At 34.3% G+C, this 26,342-nt stretch overlaps 1 protein-coding gene across 4 annotated transcripts in view; it reads right to left on the bottom strand.

Moving 5' to 3' along the window:
• The window catches only part of TLL1 (tolloid-like 1), a 244,888-nt gene that overhangs the window by 52,331 nt on the left and 166,215 nt on the right, over positions 1-26,342 (bottom strand). For 2 of the 4 annotated variants that reach the window (XM_011967784.1, XM_011967785.1), the window contains exons 9-12: positions 25,330-25,445; positions 11,308-11,410; positions 8,602-8,718; positions 7,309-7,454 (exon numbers count right to left, since the gene is read on the bottom strand). In XM_011967784.1, coding sequence (XP_011823174.1) covers positions 7,309-7,454; positions 8,602-8,718; positions 11,308-11,410; positions 25,330-25,445 — 482 coding nt within the window. Of the gene's footprint in view, positions 1-6,284; positions 6,354-7,308; positions 7,455-8,601; positions 8,719-11,307; positions 11,411-19,764; positions 20,292-25,329; positions 25,446-26,342 lie in introns of those variants that run through there. The other 2 variants (XM_011967783.1, XM_011967786.1) reach the window with 2 other exon arrangements.

Raw genomic sequence — 26,342 nt, 5'->3', positions numbered from 1 at the left:
AAGGAAGGAAGGAAGGAAGGAAGGAAGGAAGGAAGGAAGGAAGGAAAGGAAGTAAGTTAACCAAAAGTGATCAACTTCTCATTCTAAACCTGCCAACCTGTACAGAGTTTAGTGGTCAGTGCAAGTGGGTGAGCTCTGACACTGAAGGAAAGCCAGCCCTGGAGGTAGGGGTCAGGCCCAGGTTTGGGACCCACTCACATGCTTGCCTTCATTTGATAACCAAATTTCCAAATCAAAATACCATTGCACAAATATCTATTGCAGTATCTACTTATTTATAAAAATATCTGAACACTTAGAAATTTCTAGATAATAATTTTTAGTAAAAGGTATCCCATGCTCCCTAAAAAATTAAAAATAGAATTACCATATGATCTAGCAATACCACTTCTGGGCAAATACCCCAAAGAATTGAAAGCACAGTCTTGTAGAGATATTTGCGCACATATGTTCATAGCAGCATCTTCCCAATAGCCAAAAAGTGGAAGCAATCCACAGGTTCATTGATAGATGAATGGATAAATAAAATGTGGTATACACATACAATGGAATAATATTCCACCTTAATAAGGGGTACCTAAAGTTCTCTAGTTCATACAGACAGAAAGAATGGAGGTTGCCATAAGGCGTCGGGGAAGAAGGAAAAAATTAGAGTGTTTTTGTGTGATGGAGATAGTGTTTCAGCTTTGCAAGATGAAGAGTTCTGGAAATTGCTTGACCATTTCTAATCTACTTAACACTACTGAACTGTACACTTAACAACTGGTTAAGATGGGAAATTTTATGTTATGTATATTTTACTATAATTAAATATAGCTCTCATGACTGTTACAATGTAGCTTTACAACATAGCTAATATAATCAGATATAACTAATGCAATGTAAATGATACAACTTGTAGAGATAATAGTATTTTAAATGATACACACTTGGAGCAATGTTAAAGCTGTTTTATGCTTTGGGGGAAAATGTTAAACTGATTAATAAAAATAATGCAAATAAGCATTTATCATTAAAAATTAAAAATAATTTTTATAATGAGAAAAATCTAGTAAAGTCTAGCAAATAATAGTATAAACAAAAGGAATAATGAGTAAAAAGGTGAAAAGCTTAATACATAATTATTTTAAATTATGTTATCTTATTTAATGTTTATTAGCAGTAAAATTTAATATTTAAAGTTGACACAACACATGAATAATTACAGCTCAAAAAAAAGTTCAAACATGTTAAAAGCAACGTCACAGGTCTTGCTTAGGTTTATTTTCATGTGAACGGTTTATTTAACTGCTGCCACTTCATTTTTTCTCCATGATACAAGTATTTTTACTCATAAATTTAATCATTTTATTGTAAACCTGCTATGGCCAAATAATCTTCACTTGACAGTATGTGAACAGTGGTGAATAAAACAGACATGCCCCGATTGACACATAATAATTAAACAACAAAAATGTACAAGAGAAGATAGTTACAAAAGGAAAGAATTGAATGTCATAATATTATATTAATAGAACACTGATGCTTCTCTTTACTACTAGACCCGGTGACATAAATGCGCAGAGCCAGGCCTTGGTTTTGATCATAGTGCTACCAACTGTGGAACCTTGGGCAAGTTTACTGAAACTAACAAGTGCTAATCTTTCAGATACAATGATAGCCTAGGCCGTAATTCAGGAAGAGCTGCATTACTCTTCTTTTTTACAGTCATTACCAAAATATATTCTCAGCTAAGCTCCCAGAAATAGTACCTGGTAAGCAGAAAATCCTTAACTAATTAAAACCTCCTTATCTCGGCTTTTTAGTTCATTCACAAAGACTAGCCTACTTATCATAAATTAATAAAAAATATTTAAAGGATTTAAAGGATTACTTTCAGACAAGCAGTCTACCAAGTACCAAGATAAAAACGTATGTACATAGTTTAGAATGTTTCAGCTTGCTGCTGTGATTGTTAAGGGTATTTATCAGCTCTGGTTTTCGTAAGGAAAGTATCACCAAATCAGAATGTGTAATCATGTTGACAAGTACCTCAAACTTAATACCATTTGAACTAATGTATGTGGTAATTTCAATTTAAACAAAAGTAAGCTCCAGGTTTATTTCACTTCTTGTCTGCTTTGGTGACATTCCTTTGAAGTTATTACTGTAAACATTTCCAGCCTTCCAAACTTTTTCTCTTTTTATTTCTTCTTACTGAAAAAGTTCTCAAATAAAATAATAGTACCAGAAGCTTCTTTACAAATGACTCTGCTGCTAAATAGAAAACAAGCTTTCCAAATTACTTTCAGAGGGGATCTATATTCATATACAAACTCACTTCAGTATATTGGTCTTAAGAAATAATGTATCCAATGACCACCAGAGGAGAGAAAGCTTCCTGTATTAGTCCATTCCAGATGCTATAAGAAAATATCATAGATAGTGTGGCTTACAAACCATGAAATTTATGTCTTATAGTTTTCAAGGCTGCAAGTTAAAGGTTAAGGCATTATCAGATTCAGTGTCTGGTGAGGGCCCTCTTCACAAGGGGTGCCTTTTCATTTTGCGCTCACATGGTAGAAGATCCCTAGGCCTTTTTGTTTGTTTGTTTTTCGAGACAGAGTTTGCTCTTGTTGCCTAGGCTGGAGTGCAATGGCATGTGCGATCCCGGCTCACTGAAAACTCTGCCTCCCAGGTTCAAGAGATTCTTCTGTCTCAGCCTCTCCAGTAGCTGAGATTACAGGCGCATGCCACCATGCCCAGCTAATTTTGTATGTTTGGTAGAGATGGGGTTTCACCAGTTTGGTCAGGCTGGTCTTGAACTCCTTCCTGACCTCAGGTGATCCACCCACCTAGGCCTCCCAAAGTGCTGGGATCACAGGCGTGAGCCACAGCACCCAGCCCCTAGGTCTCTTTTATAGGAGCACTGATTCCATTCATGAGGGCTTCACTCTCATGACTAATCACTTCCCAAAGACCCCACTGCTAATACCATCACCTTTGGAATTAATGTTTCACCATATAAATTTTGGGTGGACACAAATATCCAGACCACAGCACTTCCCAAAGGGTATAAATACAGAAGCATCAAGATTCTATTACCTCCCAAATAGTGTTCCTTCCTGCTCAAAGATTCCTGAAACTCATTGACAAAGGCACATAGACTTTGTTTCAGCACTTTCATGAAAATGCAAATGGCACTGGCAAAGGTGCCATGACATAAATTCACATAGAGGTATAAATGATGGACAGCTAAGAAGTTCTTTAAAGTAGATTTCAACAGCATGATAGACAAGTTTATCTTTATGGTCCTTATATCTGAAGAGGAATACAGTAACATAAAGAATAATAAACAAGGCCAGGTGCGGTGGCTCACGCCTGTAATCCCATCACTTTGGGAGGCCAAGGAGGGCAGATCACTAGGTCAGGAAATAGAGACCATCCTGGCTAACATGGTGAAACCCTGTCTCTACTAAAAATACAAAACATTAGCCGGGCGTGGTGGCATGTGCCTATAGTCCCAGCTACTCGGGAGGCTGAGGCAGGAGAATCTCTTGAACTCGGGAGGTGGAGGTTGCAGTGAGCCGAGATCACACCACTGCCTTGCAACCTGGGTGACAGAGTGAGACTCCATTTCAAAAAAAAAAAAAAAAGAATAATAAATAAAAATATAAACAGTTTTTGAAATAAGGCAAAGACTAGAATCAGTGAATAAAAACTGGACTTTGTCAGGTAAAATCACAGAGTATTGGAAACACAGGTAAACAAAAGAATTGATATAAACAGATAACTGACTAAATTAAACAACCACCTAATGACTATTAGAACAAATAAGAAAATATATAAAGCTGATTCTTGATATTCATACTAGTTACATTATATTCAGTTGCTCAGAATACTGAACTAGCAAGTGCTGATTCATTGCTCCCAGGGTTAGAGTTCCTGTGAGATTCTAGTCACAACATTTTGTTTTTGTGTGTTTCTGTTTAAAGACGCATTAATACAGGTTGCCCATTTATTAATACTGAACTTTCACCCAACAGCACTATATATACACCATACATGTCTGAACGAAGATAATCTGACACACATATTTTCTCAGTAAGGCACATGACAACTGGCAATGGGCACATTAGGTGACTCAAAATTTGCTGCTGTGTACACATCTGTGAATGATCCAGAAGGCACTGCAAATATTAATTTTAGGCTTCCAAAATTTTAGTAAATAGGCAAATTTGCAAATAAAATCAGGATCAAATGTACCTGGGTTTTAATGCTCTTTTAGTACTTGCCTGTGTGATACTAGGTTAACGGCATAAACTCAGTTTCCTTACCTGGAAGATTTAGATGTTTATTAGGTACCTTTAAATCCTGTTACTTGTGAATTTCTTGAAACTCAGCACCTCTAGTCTAAATTCAGTCTAACTTCAGCATACCAGGTACTCCATAATCTAAATCTTTCTTATCTATCCAGGCTTGTTTCCCTCCTTATTAAAGGCATGGAAACTTACTAGCCTTTAATAAAGAAAGGATGTATTCATTTCCATTCGTCAACTGTCACACACTCAAACATTGATTTACGTATAATCTATCCATCCATTTATCTTGTCTATTATCAAACATTATCTCACAAACAATGTTGCTGGAGATAAAATGATCAGAGACACAGGTAAGAACCCAATCCGGTGGTGGACATAATCTAGTGAGAGAGACAGATAATAAACATGTACATAAAGAGATCTGTAGCATACATTCCAGTAGTTGGAAGTGCAATTAACTAAAAATAAAACAGAGTGATGATTTAGAGATAATTGTAGGTAAGACAATATTTTAAGTAGTGTTATCAGCCAAGAACTTTTTAAGAAGGCAGCAATTAAGCAGAGATCCAAATAAAGCAACAGGAGAGTAAAAGCAAAGACCTGGGGCAGAGGAACATCAGTGGTAAACGCTGTGATATGGGAGTGAGGTTGGTGTTTCTGAGAAAGAGAAAGAGGGTGAGACGAGCTGACACAGAGGAAGTGAGGAGGTGCCAAAGACCAAATCACAAGTGACGTGGCCCATGATAATTGAGTCTAGGTGTTATTTTAGGTGTGATGGAAACCCCCTGTAAGTAGAGCAGTGTCATAATCTAACGTACATTGTAAAAGCATCACGCTGGTTGTGAGGTGACAAACGGGATATGCAGAGCAAGAGTAGAGACCCGAGATTCTCTCTGTGAATTCCAAGCAAAGAGGGGGACGGTGAGAACAGTGGTGGTGTAAAGTCATCGTGTATGGGGTATAGTTTGGAGACAAAGCAACTGAAATATGCTGATAGATTGGCTGCAGGGCTTAAGAGAAAAGGTACAATTAAGGATGTTCCTTGGATAAGCGGGGACAAAAAGTACTGAAATAGTACTGAAATAAATAGAAGAAGAGTAGGCTTAATGAGTGAGACAAAATAAGCAAGGGTTCAGTTTTGGTCATTTAAAGACAAGAGATCTACCAGATATCAAAATATGTTTAACATATAAATGAGGGAGGCAGAAACATATAGAAATAAAGTAATATGAAGATAGGACAGGAAACTAGAGACAATAAATAAAATGTACTCTCAGCCATCCTATGACATGATTTTTCCCAGGTCATGAAGTATAGTCATCACTGATTCATTCACTCAGTAAGCAAGTATTTATTAAGTGACTATTGTGTGTCAGGCATAATTATAAGTGTCTGAGGTGCAAATCTTTTTCATTTGTCCTTATGCTATCTTATTTTTGAAGACTATCACTGTTATTGCATTGATAAATAAAAAATAAAGTACAAATCAACTAAGGTAGCAATTTCACGCATCAGTTTTCAGGTTGATGGAATGAATGCATTTTCTGGCATCATGTCTATAGTAGAATTCCACAAAAAAACCGAATTACATGTTAAAACACAGTTAATCTCTTTATTCTTGAAATATCACAAAACACAGCAGATACAGGCATTGCTTAGATAATTTTTATCAGCCTTTTTTTGGTCTAAATCGTGGGTGAAATTTTTCTACTCAATTTTAGTTCACTGTCAACCATAAACTGGTCTATTTGAACAGTATTTGCAAATCTATTAGTCCATTAAAATAACAAAGTTCAACTGTCAATCAAATAATGGCAGAATCAAAGTTTCCAAAAGTACAAAAATAAATAAATAAAGTGATCAGGAGCATAAAATACAACATGATGATTAAAGTAGAAAGTATATATTTTGGTAACAAAAGGAAGTACATCTGCGTGGTACATGCAAGGGGGCAGAGACAAGTACTGAAGAAACAGAATGCACAGGCTTGCAGATGAGGATGAGAGATTCTCTGGGTTTACTGGCAATGCCTGGATTCTCCTGGTGCTCCTGCTGCAGGTGCAGACGCACAACCATGACCATGATCACTGCCCTAAGTAGGTAGTGTTCACAGTGCTCATTACTACCCAATGGGTAGTAGAGCTCACTACTGCCTTCTGATCACTTAGTGAATGAATCTTCCAATCAGTAAAGTCTCCATCTCCAATCATGCATCTAAATTTCTAACCCTGGCTGGGACCTACCACCAGGACCTCATTGTTCCTCTCCACTTCAGCTTGAACTCTCAATTTCTAGACCAACTCTTTCATTTAAACATACTCTGGAGTTCCTGAGAAATTCCCCTATTTCCTCACTTTAAATCTTTAACTCAGTGCCTTTCATCCCGCAAAAATGACCCATGGGCCAGTGTGTTAGTTCTGGATCCAGACTTTGATCCAAAATTTCTGATTGGACTTTGATTTCTTCTGGCCCTTCCTCTAATAACACAACGATGCTGCTGATCTCCCTGACGAATATTTTTAAGGAGGTTGAAAGCTCATAAGAACACTTAAAATCCCTATTTTTGATATAAACAATGATCTGTGTAATGGTTAAAAAAAAAAAAAAAAGGTGAAAAATGTTTTGTTCCTCTTACAAGGAAGACTGTCTACCTTTTAACCTCTTAGTTTAGAAGAGAAATAAAACTTCTATTACTTAATGGACCCTCTTGTGAAATCAGCCTGTGCATTTGTCAAAAGAAACTATTGTCAGTACTTCAAACATTCTAATTCAAATAGCACAGATAATGTAAACTCACTTTAATCTTCTTGAAAATGTCTGTGAACGAGGAAAGAAGAAAAAAAAAAACTCTTAGGCTCTTGATGTTGCATTTTATGAGCGATCCTTTGCTTCTTTGCTGATTAAAAGGCTGACTCTCTGTTTCTTTGCGGATTTAATGAGGATTCTCTTCAATGCCATTGTCATTTATGGAGAATATGTGCCAGGAAGATAGCCTAAAAGACTTTACCTCAAAGGACTGAAAGGTCAGCCCGACGTGGTAGCTCTCAGACACTGTTATTTTCCACACACATTCTTTCATCGGGCGATAGTCATCAGGATAATTAGGAGACTGAATCTGTCCTTCATTTTTACGTATCTCACCTCCACAGATCGCTGAAGAAAGCCAAAAAACAAACAAATAACTACGCCTAGACATGCCATTTCGTTTTCATTTTCTTCTAGGTTAACATTGAAGTTCAGCTCCTGTAGTTCAGTACATAAAGACCAGGCTATAAAAATCAAAGTTGACTGATTGTAACGTAGTAAATATTTATATGGTAAAGAAAAAAAAAAAAAACCTAGTCAAATAACTACAAATATTAGATAATGGTCAAGGAATAAATAAATTTTAATCCTATCTTAACCAAAAGGTATTTTTTAACCTTTAAAAACCTTTAGTGGCTTTGTGAATTTATTCTCTGTGAGTTTGTTCTGTGATTCTCTGAGCTGCTTCCTTTGGTCTTTCGACTGCAGGTAAAAGAGCTCATCAAAACAGGAGTCTCATCCTGAACAGAACTCACTGGGTCTCTGGCAGTGAGTTAGTGTCATGAGCGCAGCGTCTGTGACTCCCTCCAAATAATCCTCTTCACTACTAGGCAGTTAATCCTTAAAACAAAATGCTTCCATTTACTTAAAAGTTTAAGGGAAGCAGAAATCTTCTGTCTTCAAAATTACATAAACTGCTGTACTAGGAAGTGTCTCCTCCACCCACAACCTGGCAAGAAAGGAGCTTGGTTTTAAAGCCAAGAAAGCACAATGCCAGTTTATTGTTTTAGAGAAGGATAAAACAAAGCATTTTATAAGTCCTTCCTCAAATGCTGACTTTCTTATTTAGATAAAGCATGCCCCAGAAATCGCCACAATTGCTTTCTGTGCAATTTCCTCTAATAAAAAGTATTTCAGGAATACAGGGACCAAACAGACACAAAATCAGTACAAAGGAAAATGATAATTTCTTCATAATGTTTTAAAACTATCAAGAAACAATGAAACTTTAAGAATGCTTGTGCCATTTGCTTTTTTCTCCACACATCCTGAACACATTTAGGTATTATTACATCACGGATACTAGAAAACAGGTTGTTCTTGCAATTAAATTTACTGAGTATTTTTATTAAAATTATCTCTATGAATATAACACAGATTCAGAAAAATTCATAATTTTACAATATGGTAATAATGTCATTGTAACGAAATTAAGAAATGAACATTTCTGTTGAGGTATAAGATGAACTACTCTCTAAAATTCAATGTGACTTGCCTTCATAGACGGCTGCAAAGCCTTTTCCTACCCAATTACTGCTGCTACGAAACTCAATCCACATTCTGCTGTCTGTAGAAGTAAGAACTTCAGGCACTTTGTCCCCACAGAATCTACCTAAAAGAAATAAAAGAATAAAGAGAAACTCCTAAATAGGACTCTATATTCTACGTTCTTTTCGTACTAGCCACAAATAATATGTAAACACTGATTTGGTTCACATTTCCATTCCAAGTGATTGCAGCCACAACTATGCCTTAATATTTACTTACTAATGGTAGATAAACAAAACAGTCTTTTCATATATGTTTATAAAGCATTTGACTATCAGCCTCAGAGTAACTGACTGATGTCAGTATTGTTACCATATGTAGAAGTAAGATGGTTACTCAAAAACAATATTTGAAAAAGGTCAAATGATGCATTAAGGTGGGGAATATTATTTAACGGGAAACAGAAAAAAGGTTCAAGTCACCCTAAGAAAGTGGTTTCAAATTGTCAACCTGGCCAATAGCAGGGAAATGACTTGGTTAAGAATGTGCTCTCAGTCAGGCACAGTGGCTCATGCCTGTAATCCTAGCACTTTGGGAGGCTGAGGCAGGTAGATCACGAAGTCAAGAGCTCAAGACCATCCTAGACAATATGGTGAAACCCCGTCTCTATTAAAAATACAAAAATTAGCTGGTCATGGTGGTGCGTGCCTGTAGTCCCAGCTACTTGGGAGGCTGAGGCAGGAGAATCACTCGAACCTGGGAGGCAGAGGTTGCAGTGAGTCAAGATGGCAACACTGCACTCTAGCCTGGTGACAAAGCAAGATTCCATTTCCAACAAAGAAAGAAAGAAAGAGTGTGCTCTTGGCTGGGAGGGGAGTTCTTAATTCACCCAGGTTCAATAGCAACTCCTTAGGAAAACCCTGAGGCCGCTCTTGGTATCTTTTATCACTGCACGCATTCCATGTCATCACAAAGCTATAATCTGTGGTGTTATAGGCAGAATAACAAATACTATCAGAAGACTTGAGCATGATTTCCAATGTCTTCTAATTCTGTATCCAGAAATACGAATTACAGCAAAGGAATATAATACCTGTCATTCCTTCCTTTCTTCCCCATCTTTCCACAAATATTTATGCTTACTTCTGCCTCTATGCTCTGAGCTTTCACATGATCACAAAATGCTTAAATATGATAAAGCACATGCAACAATTCTACAAACATATTACAATGTTATCCATTCTAATGTGTCTCTGGAAATGGCATACATAGTTTTAGTGTATGAAAAATGGTAGCCAACTTGCATAAAGCAAGTTCATGCTAACAGCTAACAGGTGAAGACATATTTTCCTAAATTGCAAAGCAAATTAGAGGCAGGTAACACAGAGCAGTATGTTTTAAACTATAATGTGCATCTGAATTTCTAGGAAATCTATTCAAATGCAAACCCTAATTCAGAGGATATAGAGTGGGAGCCAAGTTTCTACAATTCTAACAGTTTTCCAGATGATTTCGATGCTACCAATCTAAGTGCTGCACTTTTTGGAGCAAGGTCTTAGAAGAAACGGTAGGGAAAGCTTTTCACATAAAAACCATGATTACACTGCCTCACTCTGGTGGTCCATTATACATTGAGCCATGTAATGCTGATGGTGCTCTAAAAAGAAGTGTTGTTCAGAATTTTAGCTCTAGGTTTGTTTCTCTAATATGAATTTAATGAAATATTTTCTTTGGCCTGTGCATACATATGTAAAAAATTGCTTTATCTAGGGTAAGAAACTAAATATAGAAGACAATGTTTTCCTCAGTCTGACTTACCACATTCGTTCAATTCTTTATTTTTAAACATTTCTACAGATCTCTTGGATTTACTGTGGCTGCTGTCACTTTTAATACAATTGTGCCCATTCAGTAGGTGTTAGATGTTAAAAGAGCTGCACAGTTCATCAACTCGACTGAGCAAAACTACTTCTAAGAGTAAAGAAAAAGTTACTATCTCAGAAAAAGATCAATATAGAGTTATAGAGTGGATGCCTGCATGCTCCAAACAGCTCTCACCTTTGAGTAAAACAGAGGGCAACAGTAAACTGCCTATGCAAGTTACTAGTGTGGTCTGTGGTTAAATGTTGGCAGCAGACTTTCATGAGCACCAAATCTGACTATAGTTTATGACACAAACTGCAAATGTCTCTTCTCAGCCACAGAAAACTCTCTGAGAAGCAAGATTGTGACATCTATAATATAATAAGAGTTAATATGCTTGACATAGGAAGCCAGCTACCAAACATGTACCTAACAGTTTACACCACTGGCTTAGCAACAAAACAAAAACAAAACACACAAACACACAACATGTACACCCAAAATTAGTTTTTTTTTAAGTTGAAACTGATTCTTAAAGCAAAAATACAGAAACATTGTGATGAGTACTCATGACAGGCACAATACATGAGAAAGCTATTCTCAATCATTATGTTCAAATCCTAGCGGCCACCTCATAACTTAAGCTAGCTCAAATTAGTTGATCAGTGAATGTATTTATCCATTTGTCTTCGAGTATTTTTGGTATGGTTGAAAAAAGTATAATTAACATAAAAATAATGTTAGTCACACACATTATTAACTCTAAGATGTCTCTTGAAAGAATCAGTTGGTTTTCTTTGGACAGGACAGAATTAACACATAGCAACATAAGATGGAAAAGATATCTTACCAAGAAGAGGTGATTTTCTCCAGTACCCATCTCTTACTTCAATGTAGTCATACCAGCACAGACTACTCTTGTAAAGATCCATCGTTGTAAAATTTAAAACAATCTGAAAAATGGAGGTAAACAACCCACAGAGTAAAAATGATTGTATCTACATATAGCGATTTGATTCCTAGAGGTAAGGAACCCTGGTTTACAGTAAAAATGCATGTACAGCTAATTCTTTTTCTGTATTATAATTATCCTACTATTTTTTTCTGAACCAACACCTTGAAACCATGTTTTCCCATTTTCTTTAACTGTTTTACAATGACCGGAGAAGTACAATATGAGTAGTTGAACAAACTAAATATTTTAGCAATTAACAAAAAGTTTCTGTAAAGTTAATCTGGACAACTGTAAAGCAAACAAAGTTTTATTTAAATAGTTTATTTTGAATTTTCCCAAGATAAACATGACTTGAACCATGAAGAATTCTAATTTTTCCATGAAAGCCTTTTTAAAAATAATTTATTTCAAAGACGACCAGTCAGACATCTATAATTACGTTAAAAATAACCACCATGTGCCACATTCCCAGAACATATAATATCATTGTGTATGTTGAAATGTTTTAAATACAGTCCTAGAATTAGAATTTATCCATCTAATGATAATCAAAGGCAGATGTCACTATGTTTCTCTAGATTCAAAGATGTGTATACAAAGACCTTTCCATTTAGAGCATCTTGTACATGATCCTTATTTTGTGCTTTGTTTCAAAATGATGCTGTTGTGTAAAGATAACTCAAGAGACAATTCTAGGAAAGACGACTTTCTTACTGCTTTATAAAAGGACTTTACTTTTCAAACAACTCTTTTTTTCTTACTTGATTACACCGAAAGTAAAGCCAGACTTACACGAGAAATGTGCTTATCTGAGGCAATGAAATTCATTTGGATTTTTTTTTTACATTCAAAAACTCATGCTAACTCTATTCTACTTAAAACATCTGAGATGCTTACGGCTCATAGTACGCCCGTTCTCTACTCTAGAAATTGTGGTGGACTTTGGTCAAAAGCAACAAATTATGAGTATTCGAAATGTTCCTACTACAAAACTATAGTTTGTAGCAATATTCAAAAATCTCTTTTGTGAAAATACAAAAGGCTGAATGTGAAAGAAGTCTCAAGGAATAACAAAGAAAGGAAGAAAAAAATAATAAAGAAAGGGAGAGAAGGAGGAAGGAAAGAAAAAAGGAAAATAAAAACATAATCAATACTGAATCCATATTCCAGAAAAGTATTACCAATTCTGTGCTGGAAAGTATATGCTTCTCCCCTTTCTTGAACACAATATTTAACATAAAGGTAAGCACTAATTACTGCAAATCAATGCTGAATGAACTTACTTCTTTCCCAAGTGACACAGGATAACTACAAATATTTCTCATGGCATCTCATATCTAGGTACCACAGTGATCAGTGATGAAACTGTACACTAAAGTTGGTTTCAAATATCCATATAAACTAACATGTACTTTCCTAGTAACAAAGAAAGAAATCTGCCAAGGATAAGAAAATAGGGATGTAATTTTACAAAAATTTAGTACATTAAGTTGCGGAATAAGTTTTTGGTTTTTTTTTTTTCATTGGAGACGGAGTTTCACTCTTGTCGCCCAGACTGGAGTGCAGTGGAGCAATATCAGCTTACCACAACCTCTGCCTCCTGGATTCAGGTGATTCTCATCCCTCAGCCTCCTGAGTAGCTGGGATTACAGGCACCTGCAACCACATCCAGCTAATTTTTGTATTTTTAGTAGAGATGGAGTTTTGCCATGTTAGCCAGGCTGGTCTTGAACTCCTGACCTCAGGTGACCCATCAGCCTCGGCCTCCCAAAGCACTGGGATTACAGGTGTGAGCCACTGTGCTTGGCCATAAATTGGTTTTAATAGAATTGTTCATTTATTTTTATCTTCCTTCTTTGCAGTTTATCTTTTTCTGTTTTTCTTTGTCTTCACCTCATTGTAAGGTTCCATTTTTTAAATGTTTACAAAAATTTTCAAAATATCCAAAGGCAAAGCATTGATCATTTTTTCCCAATAATCCTCAACACTTGATTTTCAAAATGCTTTAGTATCTCATTTATTTTTATAAACTTTCCAAAATATTTTCTCCTACATCTCTAAATACCAATGTAACATTAGACTATATTCAGGATATAAGTAGGAAATAATATCTGGTTTTTGCCTTTAACTTTGTGTTTACTTTAAGTCTGCTCCAAACGGAGAATACTATCACTGCCTGATACTACTTTTCATTTTATATTTTCCCTATAGCAACCACCAAGATTTCAACTCTCTATGATTATATAAGAACTCATTTATTATAGCAGAGACAGCAAAACTTGAATATAGACACAAACAGAGACTCCCCCAAGGTTTACATTCTGGCTTCCTCCTTAGATTGAAAGAGTAGTTTTATAATGACATGCAGATAGCTTCTACTGCCTTCTTCATGAGGAAAAGAAAAGCTAAATTAGAAGTATGTGTATTATCAGTTTCATTCAAAATTAAAAAGTGTGTTTGGATTGCAAATAAATAGTTAATATTTGATCTCTTGAAACACATGCACAAACACACAAACACACACACACTCACACACACAGTTGGATGGGGATAACTCTAAGCAGAAAATTTTTCTAACTTGTTTTTAATCTTCTGGTTTAAACACCACGCACCGTGGAGGAACATAACTGGCCTGACATTAACATAAAACACAGAGCCCTCTAAAAGCAGAAAATGTAATAAAGATAGGTTTTCTAAAATCAAATCATAGGGCTCTGACTATAGACGTAAAATTCTGGCCTTCGACTAAGGTTGCTAGCAGGATTCGTACTTGAATAACAAATCAAACACACTTGGAAAATATCTGGTTGTTTTGCATTATGTTATTTTATGTAAACATATTGCGTCTTTCCCCAAAGAATGATCAAATGAAAAATACAAAACACAACTTTATAAATATTTTATTTTTGACTTAAGTATAAGTAACAACTCAAAATTAATTATAGCTCCCTTGGAGTATGAGATCGAGGGAACAATTTTAAGATTTCCTGTGACTGTTAGGAGTCTAAGTTGCAACGTTGAATAGATGCCACTGCTGCCAATTGTGCTTATTAAAGACTTTGTTTTCCGATGCTGCGGAGTGAAGAATCCTGAAGAAAGGCAAATCAACATTTCAAGGGACTGTATGTCTGCGAGTCTCCAGAGAAAGATATATATAATCAATGAACTCTTTTCAGTACAATTAAGATACTATTGACTACCTAAACAAATTCCATGAGCACCACAAAAAGGCCAATTAGCATAATATTTGCACCATACCTTATAAGGCTGAGGATAGAGAATGTACAAACCTTGCCAATTAGATAAAAAAAAGCATCAAGATTAAATAGATTGCTATGCTACAGCCAGAAGAAACCTGGACAAGTCTAACAAACTTTCTAGAGTGACAATATTTTTCTTTCTTCAGAAATAAGGCTCAGAGAGAGTAAATCAGGGATCAGTAAACTATAACCCATGGATCAAATTCTGCCTGAAGCCTGTTTCTGTAAAAGTTCTATCGGAACCATTCCTTTACCACACATTGTTTATGTCTGTTTCAATGCTACAGTGTTAGCAATCAATATTTGTGACAAATACTGTGTAGCCTGCAAAACAAGTATATTTACTGTATGTTATTTCCAGAAATGTTTGCCACTCTCTGAAATAACTGATCATTAAGGTTTTGTTCAGCTCTGAAATTGTATCATGTTATAGGAAAAAAAATACAACTTTTTCTACATCTGGAAGCTATTCTTGATTGGGAGTCAGAAGACCTGGGTTCAAGTTCTAACTTCTCAGTTTGCTGGTTTACTTAAACATTCCGAGGTTCAACGAATCTTACTGCTGTAAACAGGAGGTCACCATATCAGGCTTATCTCACCAGAATTAACTCGCAAGACTTTAGTTGAATGATGTGGAGAAAAATACTCAGGTAATCCCAAAGCACTATTAAGATTCTTACATATTACTATTTCATGGTATATATTCAGACATTCCTCACAATATAAACCCTGAAAAAATACATAAAATAAAGTATTACTCCATTTCCTTATTCTATCTATGCTCCGAAACATACAAACATCAGTTTGATGACAGGTGGAAACCAGGAGTCAAATTATTCTATTAAAATATTTTTTCTGCTTAAACCTATGTGATAACATCTGACTTTGAAATTTTGATGAATCATCACTCACTATTCATCAGAACATTATTTATACCTCTCCCTTGAATGTGTATGTCCCTCCAAAATTCATATGTTAGAAATTAAATCCCAAAGTGATGGTGTTAAGAAGACGCCACCGGAAGCTGATTAAGCCAGGAGGGCTCTGCCCTTAGAAATGAGATGAGTGCCCTTATAAAAGGGCTTGAGGAAACAAGTTCATCCTTTTATCCCTTTGTCCCTTCCAACCCTTCAGCCAAGTGAAAATGCAAGAAGTAGAAAGTGAGAACTAACCAGATACCTGAATCTACAGACACCTTGACCTTGGGCTTCTCAGCCTCTACCTCTGTGACTGGGAAATAAATCTCTATTGTCCATAAATTACTCAGTCTGAGGTGCTTTGTTATAGGGGCATTAATGGACTAAGACTTGTTTTTCCTAAATTCCCACTGCACTCCTACATCTAGTTAATTGTCAAATTCCATAGATGATATTCTATAATATCCCATCTTTTTCCTCTTTCGCCATCAATGCTGGCTGTACTTCTTTTCTGAATATAATGTAATAGCTTCACAAGATGTACTTTGTCTTTTAATTTTACTCTTCTCCATTTCATCCTATACTTTATGGCCACGGTAATCTAAATAGAGTTTGCTTCCCATCAGGGTTTTGGAATCAATGACTCTAGTAATAACCCAACTTTGCTGCCTCATCTTTCATGATCTCAAGCACATAAGCTTCATCCCACTCATCCCTAACTTCTTGCTATTGTGCTCTGACAAAGTGTTCCAATCTCAGCTCTATTCCCATTCCTTTACTTAAAGTGAACATAATTCTACGTGGATTCTACTTTCCCCTTCCTTGTTCCTTGAAATTCTTCATGTTGCTCAAAATCTTTATGGAATGCTACCATCTCTTCAGTCATGCATGGATCTTCCAACAAGATTTGAGCTTTCCTAAAGTCCGTGATAAATTGTATTTTCTTTTTTCAGTTATTTTTCAAAGTTGAACCATTATATTACTAGGTTATAAGTTTATAATAGCAAGAATTTATTTCACACATCAAAAGATACATCTATTTTAATAGAATAAGAATGTATTTATGCAGTAATTGCTAAATTGAAGCAATATCTTTGGCAATATAAATATACTATTGTGAATTGACTCCATATGTGTAAATCATAGATGAGTGATTACAAAGAAATATCTGCAAAAAATAATCAATAGCTTCTAAATGGGTTATACAGGAAAATAGAAAATATTAAGTCTATTCAAGACATAGTATTGACTGACCTTGTTCAAAGGTTAGTCAATTTTAAGGGATGCAAGAATCAATACTGTGCCCTTCTATCAGCTCAACACAGCTACCCTCTTAGCTGCACATTCTGGATTGTTGCCAGCATGAACCACGCGACATGAAGAATAGCCTTAGATTGAACAGAAATCCCTCTGTACCTTGGAAGGCTCAATCTGAGAAAGATATGCATGTGAACTGAAACCCTTATTTTTAAATTGTGGTATAATATGTATGCGCCATGTAAAAGTTACCATTTTAACCACATTTATGTGTACAGTTCTGCACATTAAGTACATTCACATTATTGTTGAACAATGACCATATTTATTAAAGAGAATATTTTTCTCTTGCCCAAAATAACATATGCTTATTGCAGATAATTTTTTAAAGGAACAAAGAAGACATAAAAACTATTTGCAAACTCAGCAAGTAGAGATAAGCATCATTTTGTTATATATTCTTCCATAAATTTGTCTCTAATGTACATAATTTAAAATACAGAACTTCTCATGCCACTACCTTTTGATTTGCCTTAAATATTTCATAATATATTGTAAACATTTTCTCAAATCAGAGTTTCCTTTAAGTTTTCAAAATTTATTTTGTTTCCAATTTTCACTATTATAATAATCAGCTACCTTTGCACACACTCAGATAATTGCTCTAGGATAAATATCTGGGCAAAAGTGCAGGTACATTTTGTAAAGTGTAATACAAATTGCTCAATGTCCTTCTGAAAGGTTATTGTAATTTCTACTTTGAGAAGTTGCATATCTTTATGATCACTTGATGTTAACATTCAATTCCATCTTTACCAATATGACAGGTGAAACATGCCAAATTATTGTTAGTTCAAATAGCATTTCTCTGATAAAGAATAAGATTAAAGAACTTGATATACTAATTAAATATCTACTTGCACTGATACTTCACTGAATTTTCTACTTTCTCAGTCATTTTCTGCTGTGGGGTGAATCTTATCAGTTTATAACAGCTCTTTACATATGAATGACCCAACGGTCCCTCAACCTTATGTGTTATAATAGTCTTCGTTTTCATTTTTATTTGTGCTTTTTGTATTTTTATAAAAACAATTTTATGTGGATAATCCGAACAAGTTATTTTAAATTTTCTTATTTTCAACTCATGTATTCAACATACCTTTTTCAGAAAGAAAATAAAGCACTGTTTTCTTTAGAAAAATATGCAGTATGAAGTAAAAGTTGTTTAATTTTTCACATATCCTTTAAAATGATTTAAGTATTATTTACTGAGAAAATCCATTTTCCCAATTTGTTTGAAAAATGATCCTTATAAGTATATGACAGAAGTCTTCTATGCCCTCAGGCATAATTCTGGTCTTTTCAGTTTGTCCATTTATACAGAAGACTTTTTTGACATTGCCACAGAATTTGAATTACTGAGGCTTCATGATGTTTTTCTGATAGTGCAATCCACTCCCCCACATTACCATTGTTTGTGAATTTTCCAACTATTTTATTTTTAAGATAAACTCTAGAAAAATTTGACCTGGTACAAAACAAAAATCTGTTGGAATTTAATTTGGAATTATTATACGTTAATTTGACAAGAACTGATAATTTATAATACTACACTTTTACATTTCAGTTCATGATGTGTTATTCCATTTATTTTAGTCCCACAGCAAAGTTTCTAGTTTTCTAAAATATGTCATATTTTAATGTATTTGTTTTTATTTGAATACCTCTAGTATTAAATTAAGCAATTTTTGGTTGATTATTTTGATTTTAGAGAAAAGAAAACACATTCTCTATAACTAAAGAAAAAATTAATAAACTAGCTCTGCCAAATGTCAGATGCCACTTGTGTGATGTTAGATAGGTTACTCAAGCCTTTCGCAACTTCAATTTCTTTGTAATACGAAGATAATTCGAGTACTAACCTCAGTAGGGTGCTGAGAAGATTAGAGAAGCTTGACACAGCACCTAGTATAGTGTAGGCACTCAAGAAACACTAGATTTTTTCTATTTATTGTATTTTTTAAAAATTCCTTCTACTCCTAATTATTCAATTCTTTATCATCAAACATACATTGAATTCTAATTCATTCAGTATTTGTGGAAATTTTGAGACAGGTTTTTGTTGAATTTTGACCTATTACTTTTCAAATTAACATATTTTATAACATTGAAATACTCTCATATTATTGGAATCAAAAGAACCTAAGGCCAGGCATGGTGGCTCATGCCTGTAAGCCCAGAACTTTGGGAGGCCAAGGCAGGTGTATCGCTTGAGCTCAGAAGTTCAAGACCAGTCTGGACAACATGGTGAAACTCTGTCCTTACTAAAAATACAAAAATTAGCCACGTGAGGTGGTGCACGCCTGTAATTCCAGCTACTCAGGAGGCTGAGGCACAAGAATTGCTTAAACTGAGAAGTGAAAGTTGCAGTGAGCTGAGATCATGCCATTACACTCCAGCCTTGGTGACAGAGCAAGGCTCCATCTAAAAAAAAAAAAAAAAAAAAAAAACAGACCTTGCAATTGCCATAATTTATAAAATTTATAAATGATACAGCTTGATTTAACTTATTTATATAATAGCCATGTGTTTATATTCATATAATGAGCTGTATATAGTTCTGTTTTTTTGGATTGTATGAGATGTGACTTTCAGAATTTTACTTGTTTAAAAAATAAATGAATAGACTTCACATTGATTTATAATACGTTTAAGATACATTTTACTACATGAGAGGTATCCAAGAATTTGGGAAAACTGCCTTGAGAAATCATCTTAAGCAGCTTCATTTTATGAGTAATTCTTTGTTCATTCATTTTATATGGGTATTAACTTATTAAATTTTTAGTGCTCGTTAAATCTCTTTTGATAACTTTAATGTGCAAAATTGTACATCAAAAATGTTTGAAATGAAGTTATTTTTGCAAGCTTTATTTACAACAAAGGAAAATGTGCAGCCAACTATATCCAGTGAAACTATACTTTTGTAAATTCAAGTAAAAAAATCCACATTTTCAAACAGAAAAAACAAAATGTTAATTTAAAAAAATCTATAATGTAAGCTATAGGCAGGACCAAAATAAGCCATAATGGAAGTCAGAAACATGAGCAGGAATGCTGAATAAAAACATTTAGTACATCTTTAACAAATGGTGTTGAAGAAACTGGACATCAACATGTACAAGAATGGAGTTTGACCCTATCTCACACCATTAAAAGATTAACACAATATTGATTAAAGATCTAAATATAAGACTGGAAAACTATAGAACTCATAGAAGAAAATATAGGGTAAAAACTTCATGTCATTACATATGGCCATGATTTCTTGGCTATGACGCCAAAAGCACAGACAATAAAACTAAAAGTAGACAAGTAGTATGACATCAAATTTATAACTTATATTCATCAGAGGACACAATCAACAGAGTGAAAATACAACCTGTGAAAGAGGAGGAAATATGTGAAAATCATATCTCTAACAAGTGCTTAATAACCAGAATATATAAAAACTTCTACAGTTGAAAGATAAAATCAAATAATCTGATTTAAACATAGGCAAAAGACTTGAATAAACGTTTCTACAAAGGCGATATACAAATGGCTATTAAGCATACAAAAAGATGCTCAAGTTATCACTAGAAGATGTTCACTAGTCATCAGAAAAATTCAAGTCAAAATCATAATGAGATATTACCTGACACCCAGTAGGATGGCTACTATCAAAACAACAGAAAATAACAAGTGTTGGTGAGGATGGAAAGAAATTGGAACCCCTTTGCACTCTTAGCGAGGACTTTGAAATAATGCAATGACTATGGAAAAGAGTATAAAGGTTATTCAAAAAATTAAACATAGAACTACTGTATGATCCAGCAACCTCACTTCTGGATAGATAATCAAAATAATTGAAAACAGGGTCTCTGAGAGATATTTGCAATCCCCGGTTCATATCATTCATATCAGCACTATTCACAATAGCCAAGAGGTAGAAGCAAACTAAATGTCTACCAATGAATGAAAGGATAAAGAAAATGTGGTGTATTCATACAGCAGAATATTATTCAGGCTTAAAAAATAAATCATGTCACATGGATGAACCTTAAGGGCATTATGCTAAGTGAGATAATCCAGTTAGAAAGGGACAAATCTATGATTCCAATCATATGAGGTTACTCAAATTCACAGAAACAGAAAGTAGAATGATGATTGCCAGGCGCAAAGGGATGGAGGGAAAGGTATTTGTTTGGTTTAATGAGTATAGAGTTGCAGTTTTGCCAAATGAAAAGCTCTGGAGATCTGTTTCACAACAATGTGAATATACTTAACATACTGAACTGTACACCTAAAAATGGGTAAGATGGCAAATTTTATGTTATGTAGTTTTTACCACAATAATATTGTAGTTTATTTTACCACAATAAATAATAAAAATCCATGATAGTATTTGCACATGTAAAACTAATGTAAAGTGCAAAAGGCAACAGTATCTCATTTGTGTGATTAAAAAAAGGTATCAACAAACATGCAAACCAATATCTTACAAAAAGGAAATAATCTTATATGTTTTAAGATCCTTTTTTGAATTGGGATAAGATCCTTTCTTGAATTGGGAAGAGGCTAAAGATACAAATGAAATATAACTTGATTAAGAAAGAAAGCTGGTAGAAAGAGAGTACTAAATGATAGAGTATACGTTTAAAACTTTCAAACCAGTAGAGAGAAAAATATGAAATGAGAAAAAAACAAAACGTAATTCAATGCATAAGAAGGCAAAGGGGGAGAACAAAAAAAAAGGATGTATTAAAATGCAAATAAGAAATAAAAACACACCAATAGTTACAATAAATAGAACTGCAGTGAGCATTCTGACTAAAGACAAAACCTGCCATCATGGATTAAACAAAAAATAAACTGGACTGTATACTGCCTAAAACACACCAATACTCACAATAAATAGAACTACAATAAGCACTGTAATTAAAGACAAAACCTGCCATCCACTGATTAAATAAAAATAAACTGAATTAGATACCTGAAACAACAGGCTGGAAATGATTGAATGTCTAGATGTCTAGAGCAGGACAAAGATATACCTGACAAATATATTAATTAAAAGATAATTATAGAACTTTATAATATAATAAAGTACAGCTTTATTAATAATAGACAAAATAGAGTGTTAACCTGAACCATCTCTAGAAATAAAGAAATTCATTATACAGTGATAATAGTTTAATACATCAGAGTATAAAATATTGTAAACATGAGTATAAAATGATATAGCATAAACATATATAAAACAAAAATTAAAAAGGCTATAAAGAGCAACGAACAAATCTACCATAGTGACAAATATTTGTAAATATCCGATAAATCAAACAGACAAAACAATAATATACAGAATATATGACCATCACAATTAAGATGAATGCACCCAACCATTGCACAAAACATATTTTTAAAGCAAAGATTAGTCTTATGAATACTAGTCACTCTGAAGGTCCTATCAGCCTGAAGCTATTGCAAAAACTGACACACAAGGATAGCGCTTTACCTAAAGGTGACTCAAGGAGGGATAAACAAGAAAAGGATGATTGAAAAAATGTTTGCAAAGAAGAAAAACACATTACTGAAAAAAATATGTGGGTTAAGAAAAAATAATAGTAACAGAAAAAAGTAGAATTGAAACATAACAAATTCTCTATTTTAAGCTGGTGGTATTCAGGTAAAGTAGTTCTGAGGGGAAAATTACAGCCTTCAGTGTTTACTTTGGAAAATAAAAGATGCTTGAAATTAATGAGTTAAATTCCCAGCAGAATGAAACCAAATATTAGGAGAAAGAAAATAAGAAAATAATAAATACACAAAGACTAAAATGACTTAAAATTGCTCACTAGATTCTTATAACACTCTAATTTATTCACTAATCATCATAAATAATATTAAGAAAAATAATAGATAATATGATATATTTTTTTCCTATTTACAATATTTTTAGAAATACAGTTTTATAGATAATCGCACATACAAGAAAAATAAATTAACTCTGAATGCTAATGGTGAGAGTTTTGGAATTGGACAGGAGAAATGCTTTTCCCAGATATTAACTTGCTGTTATGAAACAATTTAATTCGATTAATCTTGTTCCCAAACGTTTCATATTCTATGAGGTTTTCTTTTTAAAATCATGTATACTTTAAACTTGTTCTCAAAATTTGTATCTTTTGAAGTTCACTCTTCAGTGATTTTGTAAGATATATTTTCTGACTCTTATTAAAAGAACTTAAATAAAAAATGATCAACACGTATAACCATATTACGACAGACTTATACTTTTTAAATTAAAAATAACTATATCAAGAACTATGCATGCATTCATGTATTCCAAGTCAGTTGTAACTTTTTGCATCTAAAAATTATTTATGTTACATAAATGTTTCAATCAGAGTTTCCACTGTGAATATTACAAAAATCTGGACAACTCCATATGCATGATTATCTCCTCTTACCATTCAGTTATCATCAAGAACATCAAACTTTAAAAAAAAATTGCAATTGCATGACCACCACAGCTAATGAGAGTACTTAAGTTCTTCCAGGCAAATAAGAAACAAAGACAAAGTACAAACTACCCACAGGTCATTTTTCAACCCATTCCTCCTTTCCAGGCTCCCCCCACCTAGTAGCCTTCAGTGTCTTTTATTCCCATGTTTGAGTCTATAGGTGCTCAATGTTTAGCTCCCACTTATAAATGAGACCTTGTGGTATTTAAATTTCCATCCCTGCATTGATTCATTTAGGATTATGGCCTTTAGCTCCATCTATGTTGCTACAAGGACATGAGTTCATTCTTTTTTTGTGATTGCATAATATTCCATGGTGTATATGTACCATATTTTCTTCATCCAATCCACCATCAATGGGCATCTAGCTTCATTCCATGTCTTTGCTATTGTAAATGCTTTTTAATTTCTTCTTGAATAAGAACTTAGTTGTAATATTTTAAAGAAATTTGCCCATTTTATTCATTGTTTTTAAGTTATTGATGTCATGTTCAAAAGATTCTTTTATTCTCATTTTGTTGTCTAAAGACTGTATGGTTCTAATAATCTTTTAAATTTTTTCCCCAAATGTTAGATAATTGTGTTTTCTCTATTAGTCTTCATCTTTCTTTATCAAACATGTTTTCATCTTTTTCCCTGGGGTTTGTTCTTTTTTTTTTTTTTTTTTTGAGACAAGAGTTTCACTCTTATCATCCAGGCTGGAGTGCAATAGCACGATCTAGGCTCACCGCAACCTCCTCCTACTGGGTTCAAGCGATTATCCTGCCTCGGCCTCTGAGAAGCTGGGATTACAGGCACGTGCTAACACGCCCAGCTAATTTTTATATTTTTTGTAGAGACAGGGCTTCTCCATGTTGGCCAGGCTGGTCTCAAACTCCTGACCTCTGGTGATCCACCCGCCTCGGCCTCCCAAAGTGTTGGAATTATAGGCGTGAGCCACCACGCCCGGCCTTGCTTTTGTTTTTGACAGAGTCTTGCTGTGTTACCCAGGCTGGAGAGCCGTGGTGGGATTTCAGCTCACTGCACCCTCCCCGTCGGGGTTCAAGTGATTCTCCTGCCTCAGCCCCTTGAATAGGTGGGATTACAGCTGTGTGCCACCACGTCAGGCTAATTTTTGTATTTTTAGTAGAGATGGTGTTTCACCATGTTGGCCGGGCTGGTCTCGAACTCCTGACCTCGAGTGACCCACTCACCTTAGCCTCCCAAAGTGCTGGGATTATAGGCGTGAACCACCTCGCCTGACCCATTTCCTTTTTCTTTTTTTTTTTTAAATCAATTCAAACTATGAACTTTGTTCATACTGCCTATCATATGTTGTTTTCATGTTATTAACTTTATCTTTTACTATTTACTTTTAAAATATCTTTTATTTTATTGCTCTTTTTCTAACCTCTTCATATGGTCGTCTAGGCTCATTAGTTTAGGGTCTGAATTTCATATTTCCTAACATAAGTATTTAAGTCTGTGAATTTTCTTTCAACTAAGTACTACTCTATTTGCATTTTACAGGGTTGGTATTCAATATTTTTCTGATATTACAGTTGAAAATAGTTTACAATTTTCATTATAACTTGTCCTGGTTGAACTGGACATCTAGATATATGTTTTTAAATTTTAAAATATATGGGGATTTTTCTAAGCGTCTTTCTGATACTCATTTTTACCACAATTTCATTTGTGTCTGAGAATATAATATGTATTATTTCAACCCTCCTATTGCATTAAAAATTTTTTAATTATATATTTCAAAAAAATTCCTGGAGTTTAAGAAATTCCCATTATGAATTTTCTGAACTTTTTAGTCTATTTGAAAAATCAAACAAGAATAAAGGAAAAAGCAAATTTATGTTTGAAGGATGATGAACCTTTGTACTTATATGAGAGTAAAATAGTGGGCTTGACAGTATAAACTACCTTCTCCCCTGGGGTCACAGAAACTCTCCAGATGCAGTGTGTGTAAGAAGGGTAGCCATTGGGAAATCCTGGAGAGGAAAGGTTGCCATTGGATTCTTGCAGGGTTTCTCCACATGCTGAAAGGAAAAAAATATAAGATCACTGGTTAATTTGCATAAAAGACATGAATATCATAAATAAAGCCTTGAAGGGTTTTTTTGGTATTAGACAAGACTAAATGTTTGTATTTTATAGAAGATGTTTCCTTTCTAAGTAAATTTCTTTTTATGTCCCTTACTGGAATTCCAGTATATTTAATGGCATCCCTATGACGAATCACCGAATAAGATTATAAGATAAATAATGTGACATTCATAAAATTCTTCTTCATGGAAACTTTTCTTATTCATTTCCAAGGAGCCAGTAGCCACTCTAAAGCACGCTCATGTTCAGATTCAGGCCAGTGATACCTGGATGACATGGCTCTGGGACCACATGAAACATTTCACTAATATATTTGATTTAAATTGAGGCTAAGTGTAAGTGAATACCATATCAAATTTTAAAAATATTAAGTAATAACTAATGAGTAGTCAGCAAAGATAATATCAAAATGTCAAACACAATAAACTTTTTTTTCAAAATAAGAAAACATATATATAAACATCACGGAAGATTCAAATTTTCCAAAAAGATGCAAACATTTATTTACTTTTCTCAGTTGAGGTTAAATTTAAAAAAAAAAAAAAAAAAACAATTTGTGTATTTTCCTCTTGCTAAGCTTGTCTAATTCCCTGGAACCAATTTTCAGTCATTTGAAATAGCAAATTATTAGCTGCACAGCATGAGGATCTGTGTTCATCCGAGGCCAATTGTCAGCACCATCCTATAATGGGCTTCCCAGTTGCTCTTGCAAGGCATGCTATGTGCCACGAACCTAGGCTGCTTGAAGTATCCTTAACTTAAGAATAGTTCCTCCACTGCAGCCAGTCCTCTTTATAACCTTCACTTAACAATTTGAAAGAACGGTTCGT

Source organism: Mandrillus leucophaeus, unplaced genomic scaffold, assembly GCF_000951045.1.
Source record: "Mandrillus leucophaeus isolate KB7577 unplaced genomic scaffold, Mleu.le_1.0 Scaffold81, whole genome shotgun sequence".
Lineage (NCBI taxonomy): Eukaryota > Metazoa > Chordata > Mammalia > Primates > Cercopithecidae > Mandrillus > Mandrillus leucophaeus.
The sequence above is the reverse complement of the archived record's forward strand: the minus strand, read 5'-3'. Positions and strand labels throughout refer to the sequence as shown.